The sequence below is a fragment of the Chrysochloris asiatica genome, unplaced genomic scaffold (genome assembly GCF_000296735.1).
Source record: "Chrysochloris asiatica unplaced genomic scaffold, ChrAsi1.0 scaffold00142, whole genome shotgun sequence".
NCBI classification, from domain to species: domain Eukaryota; kingdom Metazoa; phylum Chordata; class Mammalia; order Afrosoricida; family Chrysochloridae; genus Chrysochloris; species Chrysochloris asiatica.
Genome location: NW_006408660.1, coordinates 579,197 through 590,260, shown reverse-complemented (window position 1 = coordinate 590,260; position 11,064 = coordinate 579,197). Strand labels below are relative to the sequence as shown.

Sequence of the window (11,064 nt, the reverse complement as noted above, 5' to 3'; positions counted from 1 at the left end):
CCGCCAAGACACGTGGAGATCTCCCAGGAGTGCTGGGCCTGCAGGTGCTGGAAGGAGACAAGGACCTTTCCCCAGAACAGCCTCCTAAACTGTGAGTCCTAGTGTGGTTCCGGGATAAAGCACTGGACCACAAGGTTGGTCTGAATCACACAGTCGACAGTTCCAACTCACCAGCCACTCCTTAGAAACCCTATACAGGGTTGCTGAGTTGGAACTGACTCGACAGCACTTAACAAACTGCGAGAGAATACATTTGTTTGTTAAAGGCATCCACTTGTGGCATTTGTTAGAGAAGCATTGGAGAACAAAGACAGGAGCCTACAAAGACACGTGGGAAAATGGGGGGTCATCACACCACCTGGGGGATACAGTCTAACACACACAGACAGCTAAACCCAACGAGAGCTGTACACACAGAGGCATGCAGTTCGACACAGGTCCAAATTCTGAAGTTACACAGAAATCAAGGAAACAGCAGGCACTCCCTGCCTCAGAACATTCTCTCTCCCGTCTGCCTCCTCTGTCACACATACATACACACGCATACCCCAGAGAAACAGCCCATGGATGCTGTTGCCTTATACACTCCTTTGCCATATGGTAGAGTTAACAAAACTCGCATTTAATGGTGGTGTTGACCTGAGGAATCTTCAGACAGAGGCCTGCGGCCTAAGGTGTCCACCAGCAAAAGAACAGGCCCAGGTCTTGGGCCAAGAGTCTTCCAGAGAGGGCTGTCCTCCAATGAGAGGGGAGGCCCAGACCTCTACTGCTTTGCTAAAGAAAGACTAGAAATTCATCCTGGGGGCGAGGGGAAGAAACCCAGTACAAAATACATTCAGAGTCCCCTGGCAGGGCCATGGGAGACAGCCCAAATCCCACCAGGGAGCCAGGGAAGGGACTCACAGGCCCACCCTCTATGCCCTTCCTCTGAAAGGCCAGATTCTAAGGGGCGGAATGTATTAATCATATTCCTCTTAAAAATATAGATCTCTTCACACTCGCCTCCTCCGTGGACTCTTTGCCCTTTGGGCCCTGAAGCTTCAGAGGGGCCTCTTGGGGAGGCTGCGCCAGACCGAAGGGCAAAGAGGCTACAACCTATGGCTTTTGCATCTCCATGGTGAGGAGAGGGGTGTGATGCACAGGTGTGGGCCGATGGGAAGCCACTGGTATCCAAGGTGGTGGTGGTAGGGGGTCGGGATGGGATCCTGGGGCAGGGTTTTGTAAGACTGGTCTTCGAGAAGCCTTTGGTTTGGTGTCTCAGCATCAAGAGAGCAGCATTTGTGTGGAAATGAGGAGCCCTCCGACTCACCTCATGTCTTACAGGGGCCCCCAGGAGATGCTGGCCTGGGTAGACTAGGATCTAGGGGAGGGTGATGGCGTGGGAAGGTAGTGGGGTCTCCTTTGGACATAGTCCTACCTCATTTGGAGTGCCCGTGCCCTCCGGTGTAGATAACAAAGGGCCCATTGTTAGGGGTCAGAGAGGCAGTGTAAGAATCATGAGCTGGGCCCCACAATGGAGGGCCTCGCTCTTATTAAAAAATTCTGGGACACGCCATCCTGGTGGGGTAAGTGGTCTGCTGGTGCCTGAGAAACCTTGGGGTTAGGACCAAGGATCCTGCTGGACATAGAGGGGGGAGATAAGGGTAGGATTCTACCCCTCTCAGCAACCAGATTGCATCTCAGGAGCATAACATGTGATTAGACTAATGAACCCAGGGCCCCTTTTTAACATCGAGGTCTTCAATACTTGCTGTGGGCATCTAGTATGTCCCTCCCACAAGTGGAGCTTAGGGTGACACTAGAGGTGGGGGCAAGGACATGGGGACAGAAAGGGTCCATGTGGCTGGAGTTCTCCAAGCCAGCTGTCCACATCTCCTGGGGGCAGCAGGGTGGGTAAATAGCTTGGGGAGTGCCCGGACAATTTCTTTCCTTGAGCCTCCTCTGTCATGCAGGAAACTCATTTATGACAAACGGCAGCCAAAGGGATGTCCCCAAACCAAAGAGAGGGCAGATGGGTGGGGTCTCTGGGGGTCTCCCCCACCCAACGCATCATCTCGGGTAGTAGTCCTCGGGCACACCGGTGAGGTTCCTCCCTTTCAGGGCTGCGTCCACCATCTTGATGTAGGTGGAGATGGTCTGCTGCATGTCTGCTGTGTAGGGGTTGTACTCGAGCTTCCGGAGCCCGGAGCGCTTGAAGTTGCCATCCTTCTGGCTCTCCACACACAGCAGCCGGTCTTCATGGACTGCCACACCCAGCAGATGGACCATCCGGCCCAGCTGGACGAAGAGGTCCTGCTTCAGGTCCTCAAAGTGCACTACCAGGACCTTCTTGCCAAACTTCAGCCAGTCTAGCGAATGGGTGGCCCACCATGGGGCATAGTTCCTCACGAACTCCGGCCACTCTGGAAGAAGGTGAGGCAGATGGTGGGAACCGGTCAGAGGGAGGAGGGGTTGAAAAGATGGTGCAGCAGTAATGGCTGCTATTAGTCACAACAATCATTATGTGTTAACATATACATACATAATATGAGTATACATGTTATCACCAATAATTATAATTATTATATTGCATTACTCATAATAATTATAACATAATTAACTCCTTTGAGATTCTAAACTCATCAGATCCCTCCCAACCCAATGTTTCTTCTGCCTGGAGCGTTCTTAGCCTTTCTTTCTTTTGGGGGACCACAGCAACACTTATACATGAGGCATACATGTCAGGACCATTCCTCAACACTTAAGTCCTCAAATAACCCCATGAGCCAGAGAATGCCATTATCTCCATTTCACAGAAGTAGAAACCAAAGCACAGAGAGGTCAAGTCACTTGTTCAGGGTGACGCAGCTCATAAGTAGCAGAGCTAGACTTTTAACTCAGGTAGGTTAGCTTCAATGTCTGGGCTTTAAACTACCAAGCTATCTTGTTACTTTGTGGTCACAGCCTCTACTCACAGGATGATCAGAATCTACAGAATAAATGGACAAAGCATTTAAAGTTCTTAGTATGGTACCCTGTATGGACAAAGCATTTAAAGTTCTTAGTATGGTACCCTGTATGGTGCAAACTACTAGCCAAAAGACTGGAAGGCAACTGGAACTTGTGAGGTGCTTCAGAAGAAAGGCCTGGTGATCTTCTTCCAAGAGCTCAAAAATCTTGAAAAGCCTCTCAACACACAGGGTTACTATGCCAGAGTCAGGATCAGCTTCATTGCAACTAACAACCACCACCCAGGTGTAGTGACTTGTCATACACAGCCTGGAAGCAGCATCCACACCCAGCCTCATTCCAGTGGCCCTGAACCTTCCTAGGTACGGGCAGCCTCATCCCCACTTCCTCCCACTGCTTCAGCAGTGGCTCAATAAATGGCTGTGGAACAAAATTGAAATTCCCAGCTGCCACATTTTGACGTGATAAAGGGCCCCTCTTTCTTTGGAGAACACACAGAATCTGTGTCGTATGCTCCTGCTCCCCGACTCTCCCCAACTTCCTACCAGAATGCTCCTACTACTTGGGAAATATTCATGCCAGTAATAAGGATATTTTTCACCCTTAAAATTTACATTATTTTATGATGTCAGTGGCTAAATTGGGCCCATCTAAAACCAGATGCATTTGAGTGATTAAAAAACAAATTCAGCATGCGTACGGGTTGCTCTACTCTTCGAGAATTATCCTATTTTGATGGAGGTGGCACAAGTCACATAGGTCTGGACTTGAGGCTTGGCCATTTCTGATGCTTGGGGAAGGAGGGTGCCACAGCCTTGGATGGAGATGGCATGGTGTCACTGGTCACAGACCACCCTGGGACACAGGGCTCTTGAGTGTGAGCATCCAGGTGGGCTGGATACTGCCAGGGCGCCTACTGTGTGTTAGTGGCTGTGCTGAGCTCACAAGGAGCACCCAATTCTGTTGTGGGGGTTAACTGCTGTACAGCTGTAACCCCCAGAACAAAACGCTGCCGGGTCCTCACAATTGCCAGCATTTGCAAGTCCATTGATGTGATGACTACTGTGCCAATTCACATCACTGAGTCTCTACAGCATGATGTCCTCCTCCGATGTCCTGTGATGACATGTCCAAAGCAAGTCAGCCATTAGCTTATTTGTGAAATAGATAGCCAGACATTTCTTCCCTGGTACCACTGGGTGGGTTTGAACCGTCAACGTTTAGGTTAGCATCTGATTCTAACCCGCTTGTGCCTGCAGGTGCTCAATCCATGTTGGTTAATGCTGTGATTATTTATTCTTTTTTTATAATCTGTTCCTTTTTTTTTGCAGGGGGTGGATATACACAAAAACACTCAGGACTATATAATCATTTAAACAACCAAAGGACACATTCTACAAGCCTGACTCCTGGCCACCAGCACACAGCCTTTCTCTTTCCATAAATCTAGAGTTCTCAGTTGCTCTCTCTCTCTCCATGCCCTCATCTCTGCCTCCATCTCTGGTGTCACTGCTTCTCTGGATATGGTCCCACATTCCATTCCTGCTCTTCTCCCTTGATGGTCCTAGAGTCCTCTGTTCCTGGAATGTAAGATTAACTATTTCCCACCCACTTTTTGCTACAAAACTTCTGCCTTTACAGTTGTGACAGTCACAATTAGTTATAACAGTTACTCACTATTGAATCACAAGAATCTTATCCCCATCTCCTTTCACCAGACCTATCTAGACAAGATGAAAACTATTCAGTGGGGACTCTACCTTCCCCTGCATACTCTTAAACTCCCTCTTGAAAACTTGTAAGCCAGTCACTTTGTGCCTTTATCGCCCCCTTATTTTAGGTAGCCAATGTCTAAGTTGCCTGTTCCTATCTACCCTGTATACAGAAGGGATCCTTGATGTGAAGACTCTTTCCTTCTCCGTTGGTATTTTAAACTACTACATCCATGAGTATAGGTCAAGTTCATCAAATTGTAGCAATTTACACTTGTTTCCTTCATCAAAATTGTTTTGTTTTTTCTTCCTCTAGTCGAGTTCTGATTATTAAGTCATTGAAGCTAGGTCAAATGGGTACTATCTACAAGTTGGGGTGTTCTTGTGCATCTCTCCCCTCACTTCAATCAGCTGGATGCTTCCCTCTTCAGCTCTAGGCCCCCCTCCACCCGCCGCCAGTGGCTATGTCCTTCCTTGTTCATGGGTGCAGGAGTTCCCAGGTCTCACCACACTTTGGACTAACCAGCCCTTCCTCTTTTCTCTCTCATTTCTAGGTTGACGAGAATTTATGAAACATGATCATACTCAGTCCATATCTTCATTTGCTGCCTTTCCCCCTCTTTCATTCACCAGTAGAAAAACATGGTTGCCAGCAGGCTTACATCAAGTGTTTCCTTTGAGTTTCAGTCTTGGAGGGGACTTTGTCCTGAAGGGACTTGATTGTTTGCCTTGATGGCTCCCTGGCAAACAACTTGCTTGTCCTTGTAGTAGTTAATCAGACTGCCATTTTTGTTTTGGATTTTTCCTGCTGGTCTTTCTTTCAATAAGTATCTTCTGTTCCTCTAGCTGCTCCAGGCTGGTCTGCTTGTCCTTTCAAGTGGGATTGTCTCACCTCAGAAGGTTTTGGATGGGGCTCACGAGTCCACCTAAGGTCCTATACACTACAAAGGCTCTGCAAGAAGCCTATTTCACGGGGCAAGTTCTAGAACCCCTTTTATGTATTCCAATGAGTTATAGGCTGAAGACAAGCTTTGTTGTGATTAAATGACACTGCCACCCCCAGCAGCTCCAGAGACACCTCCCCCGCCCCCCCCATGTCCCATCATCTCAAAATGAGAGCTTCTCTCCAAGCAAGCTGTCTCTGATTTCCTAGCTGTCCTGGCAAATGTCTGCCCACCCATCTACCTCTCCTGTGGCAATGTGTCCTCACTTGAAGCTCCTAAATTAGTTCATTGGAAAAAATAATAATATAAATGAAAAATAAAAGCCCTCAATCAGGCCGGGGCTCCTGGCAATGGATGACTCACTCCAAATCAGGTAAGAAATGACCTGTGAACAACAACAGGGTATCATCTTGAGTGCCAGCTTCTGCCCAAACCCCGCTACCCTTGGGCAGTCAGTCTCTGCTCCATCTTCTTGTCCATGCGAGGAGGCAGGCCTGATTTAGTGTCACTGTGCTTCATCCCCATGGAATCATTACACACCATATCTGTTTCATTAAACTGATCCAGGACAATTCACCTCGTATAATCATACCACATAAAACTTTGTTTTGGAACCACTCCAGGGAGACAGTAAAATTAATGCTACGGAACCAGGAGGGGTTAGTAGGTGTCTCAGCCGAGCTATACCTGGAGGGGGACAAGGCCAGTGTGGAGTGGACACACTGGACAGCCTCTGCTCTTATGGGGATGGCCCTAAAGTGCTAAGCTGTGAGAGTCCTCTTTGTTCAGCAACTCTCAAACTTGAAGGTACTTGGGGCATGTGGTTAAGATGCTGATTCTGATTCAGCAAGTCCTGGATGGGGATTCCCAGGGGGTGCCCTATCCTTGGATGCTTCTAGGATGCAGACAACAGGACATCCTCATTGATTAAAAACCTAAGATTTACTTTTCTCAAAACTCCCAGATGATGGGGATGTAACAAGGCTTGAGAACAGTGGATTACAGCCGAAAAGAGCATGAAAACGCAGTCTGCCGGCCCCAAGACTGATGCTGCTGGTTCCAGGGCCCTAAAGTAAGTGCTTCACACTCACATCTCAGAGTTCATGCAAATGGGAGGCATGGACTAGGTGGAGCTGGCTTGGGCCCTTTGGGAAGACTCTCAAGCTCTTCTGCTCTTAGGTTTGAGAAAGGCCCTGTCTTATCCCAGATAGATATGAAGACATGAGCTCCTCATTAGATGAGGCTGTGAGGGACCCCCTGTACCTTTGGGGTTCAGTCCAGATGCCTCCCTGACCTTTAAGGACAAATAGAGGCCGATGCTCTCAGGAATAAGAATTGTTTGCAGCAGAGACAAAGGGCTAAGTTGATTCCGACTCATAGCAAATCCATGTGTGTCAGAGCAGAACTGTGCTCTGTAGAATTTTCAGGGGCTGAGGTTTTTACAAGGAGATTGCATTAGGCAAATCTGCTGCATGAGTCCTTCTGAAAGTGTTGAAGAGCAAAGATATCAGCTTGAGGACTAAGGTGTGCCTGACCCAAGCCATGGTATTTTCAATAATCTCATATGCATGTGAAAGCTGGACAGTGAATAAGGAAGACATTAGAAGACTTGATGCCTTTGAGTTATGGTGTTGGAGGAGAATATGGGCTACCAAAAGAACCAACAGATCCGTTTTGGAAGAAGTGCAGCCAGAGTGCTCCTTGGAGGCCAGGATGACCAAACTTCGTCTCTCATACTTTGAACATATTGTCAGGAGGGAGCAGTCGCTGGAGAAGGATATCATGTTTGGTAAGGTAGAGGGTCAGAGAAAAAGAGGAAGACCCCATTGAGATGGATTGGCCAAGTGGCAGCATCTATGGACTTCAAGTGTGGCAACAGTAGTGAGGTTGGCCTAGGATCGGGAAGAGTTTCCTTCTGCTGTGCATAGGGTTGCTATGAGTCAGTGCCGACTTGATGGCACCTAACAACAACAACAAATGTGATGGCCGGAGTCCTGGAGTAGTGCTATGGGTTAATGTGTCAGACTGCAAGGTTGGTGGTTCAAGCTCACCAGTGGCTCCTTGGAAAAACCTATACAGGGTTGCTATGCGTCAGAATTGACGGTACTTAACAACAACAACAAAGTGATGGCTGGAACTTGCCTTGGCAGGTCCACACCAAATGATTTTGCAGGCCTTATACGGCCCACGGACCAGGTTGCTATGAGTTGGAACCAACTCTTAACAACCAACAGCATCTAACAACATCACCAACAAAAAGTTGTAAGTTTTTTAATTGATTCTGACTCATGGTACAGCCCCACGTATACAGGGTAGAATTGCTCCATAGGGTTTTCAAGGCTGGGACCTTTCAGAAGCAGATCACCCGGCCTCATTATTAAGGTGCAGCTTGGGGATTTAAACTGCCAACCTTTTGGGGAGTAGTCGAATGCTTAGCCATTTGTGCTGCCTAGGGACTTAGACACATCTTATTAGCTACTTTTCAAATGGCTAAGTCTTGGTGTGGTGCTGTGGGTTAATGGGCTGGACTGCAAAGTCTATTTGAACCATAAGATTGGTGGTTCAAACTCACCAGCTGCTCCTTGGAAACTCTATACAGGGTTGCTGTGGGTTGGAACCTACTCGCTGGGTCTTAGCAACAGTAACTAGACATGACTTGTTATGGTGATCAGTACGGCAGTTTGAGACTCAAATAGGTTAAGTCTACTCAAGAAGGCAAAAGTTGAGTCTGACTTCAAAGCTCCGGTGCGATCCTGGGCTGCCTCTCTGCATTGAAGTGGTCCCTTCACACAGCCCTCTAGAAACAAGGAATCTAGAAGTTGTCAGAGTTGAGGCTTAAAGCCAAGTCACCTCAATCAAGCTCAGTGTTTGGGTACAAACATTATCACTTCCCAGCTGTGTGACCTGTGGCAAGGCACTTAGCCTTTTAGTTGTTGTTAAGTGCTGTTGAGTCAGTTCTGACCCATAGCAACCCTGTATAGGGTTCCCAAGGAGTGGCTGGTGAGCTTGAACGACCGACCTTGCAGTGAAACACATTAACCTACAGCGCCACACCAGGACTCATGGAAATGCTTGTCTGTAGAGAGCTCTTAGGACCTCGTGGTCACACAGCTAATCAGCCACAGACATGGGGCTGGACCTGGGTTCCCTGGCTCCCATGACAGGTTCTTCGATTTGCCCCAAGCTTCTCACAGAAAGCAGTGCTTGTGGCTTTGTGAGCACTCCTGTACATGAGTCATCACAAACCTATCCCATGAAGAACTGCTCCCTTCTGGCTACCCTGACCCAGAGAGCACTTGCCCCTCACACCCAGACCCTGCCCACCCCTCTCAAGTAGTACCTTTGCCCTTCCAGTGGGCATGGGCAGCAAAGCCGATGTGGCCGCCGTACTTGCGATTGAACTCCGCCATGAGGGCCTTATAGGGGTTCCGGATGAGGAGGATGGCAGCATCGAAGGCCTCGATCTCCTTCTGGCCACTCTCATGGGTCTTGATGCAGATGGTCCGTCCGCTACGCCAGTGGTCACGCTCACCTTTGAAGCCTTCCCACCAGTGTGGGGTCAGGGGATACGGCAGGTGAGCTGGGGGAGGCAAGTACCCATCCCACCCCCTTTGGGCCTCCTCAGGAATCCTCATGCAGCCATTCACTCATTTATCGAGCACCTACTATGTGTCACGAAGTGTGATTGGAGCTGGGGATAAGATGATTTGCAAAAGCAACCAAGACTCTTTTAGTGCTCAAAGCTCTTGTGACAGGTATAGGTAAGTCTCTTTGGGTAGAGTCGTCCTCCCCGTCCAATGGCATTGGACTTGGCTGTGAACTTGGTTTAGCTGATGGGATGAGGCCAAAAGTGACTGTGTGCCAGTTCCACATCAACATCTCAAGAAGCATCATGCATTTTTGTTTGTTCTTTTGTGCTTCTGTGTCACCAGTAAAGGACAGGCCCTGGGAAGCTGCTGGTACCAGATGGTGAGAGGCACATGGAACAGACACATGTGAGCTGAGAACACTGAGCTAGTTGGGCAGTGTCCAGAATGGTTTCATGGGGGAAGAGATGCTCAAGCTGAGAACTGAAGGATGAGGAGGAATTTACCAGCCCAAAAGAGAAGAGGGAAGGGCAGGTGGAGGGAACAGCAAGTGCCAAGGCCCTGTGGTAGGAAGAAACGAGACATGAGGGGCTCCTGATGGAGAGTCAAGAGCAAGAGGGGACTCAGAAAGGTCCAATAACTCACCAAGTTACAGATGTAAGGAGTGGCAGAACCGAGATGCAAACCCAGACTTCCTGAGACTATGCTCCTAATTCTTTGACCTATCTTCTCATGAAAGCAAAGATGCTTGAATGGTACCTTGAAGGCCAAGTAGAAATGCTATTGTACTTAGTCTTTAGGATACAGGCTGTGGTTTTAACTCAATGAGTCATCTTGGATGTCACGTCACATCTATGGGCCTTGGTTTCCTCATCTGTAAAATGAGACCAAGAAGCTTTTCCCTCACTGGAATGTTGAGAGAAATGAGTAAGACACAGGAAAGACTTGGGTGGAATCTGGGCTTTAGAGCTCCCTGCCTCAGCAAGTCTTAGTGCTTAGTTCCTTTTCTTCTGCTCACAAAACTTTCTAATGCTTTGTGCCCCTGCTTTGTGCCTGTGGCTTTTAAGGAGGCTCAGGAGAGGGCTAGCAGGGATCCAGAGAGGTGCAGTTCTCCCACAGGGCCACAGACAGATGAACCAGTAGCATGATTTCCTGAATCAAGTTCCACTCTGGGTTTTTCCAAGTCATATTATCTGGGTTTCACCTAGCCTTGCAAATTAGCACTAGCTCATGCACATGGGGAAAACCCCCATAACCTTCAAGGTCCCGGAAAAGCACAGCATCATGGGAAAACTGCCCCAAGAGCAAATAGGGCTTGAGGGACTTGAGAGACTGAGTGGGACACAGTCTGCCCATAAGGCAGCTCTGAGTACAATTTTTTGTCCCCCAAACACTGCATCCATTATTAAAGCTCTTTATGATGGGCAAAGGCTTTTTCCATCTACAACTTCATTATCAAAATCAACTTCATATACACCAATATCCCTCATGAACATAGATGCAAAATTTCTCAACAAAATTCTAGCCAACAGAATCCAGCAACACATCAAGAAGATAATACATCATGATCAAGTGGGATTCATAACAGGGATGCAAGGATGGTCAACATTAGAAAAACGATCAACGTAATCCACCATATAAATAAGAAAAGAGAAAAGAACCACATGATTATATCGACTGATGCAGAAAAGGCATTTGACAAAATCCAACATCCATTCCTGATAAAAACACTCAACAAAATAGGAATTGAAGGCAAATTCCTCAACATAATAAAGAGCATGTATACAAAACCAACAGCCTACATTGCTCTCAATGGAGAGAAACTGAAAGCCTATTCAATATTGTGCTGGAAGTCTTAGCAAGAGCTATACG

The 11,064-nt window shown here is 47.9% G+C and overlaps 1 protein-coding gene across 1 annotated transcript in view; it reads right to left on the bottom strand.

The window, feature by feature from the left end:
• Positions 1-2,049: 2,049 nt before the first annotated feature.
• The window catches only part of WSCD2 (WSC domain containing 2), a 66,637-nt gene continuing 57,622 nt past the window's right edge, over positions 2,050-11,064 (bottom strand). Inside the window, exons 7-8 of the mRNA XM_006870425.1 lie at positions 8,946-9,146; positions 2,050-2,402 (exon numbers count right to left, since the gene is read on the bottom strand). Coding sequence (XP_006870487.1) covers positions 2,050-2,402; positions 8,946-9,146 — 554 coding nt within the window. The remainder of the gene's footprint in view (positions 2,403-8,945; positions 9,147-11,064) is intronic.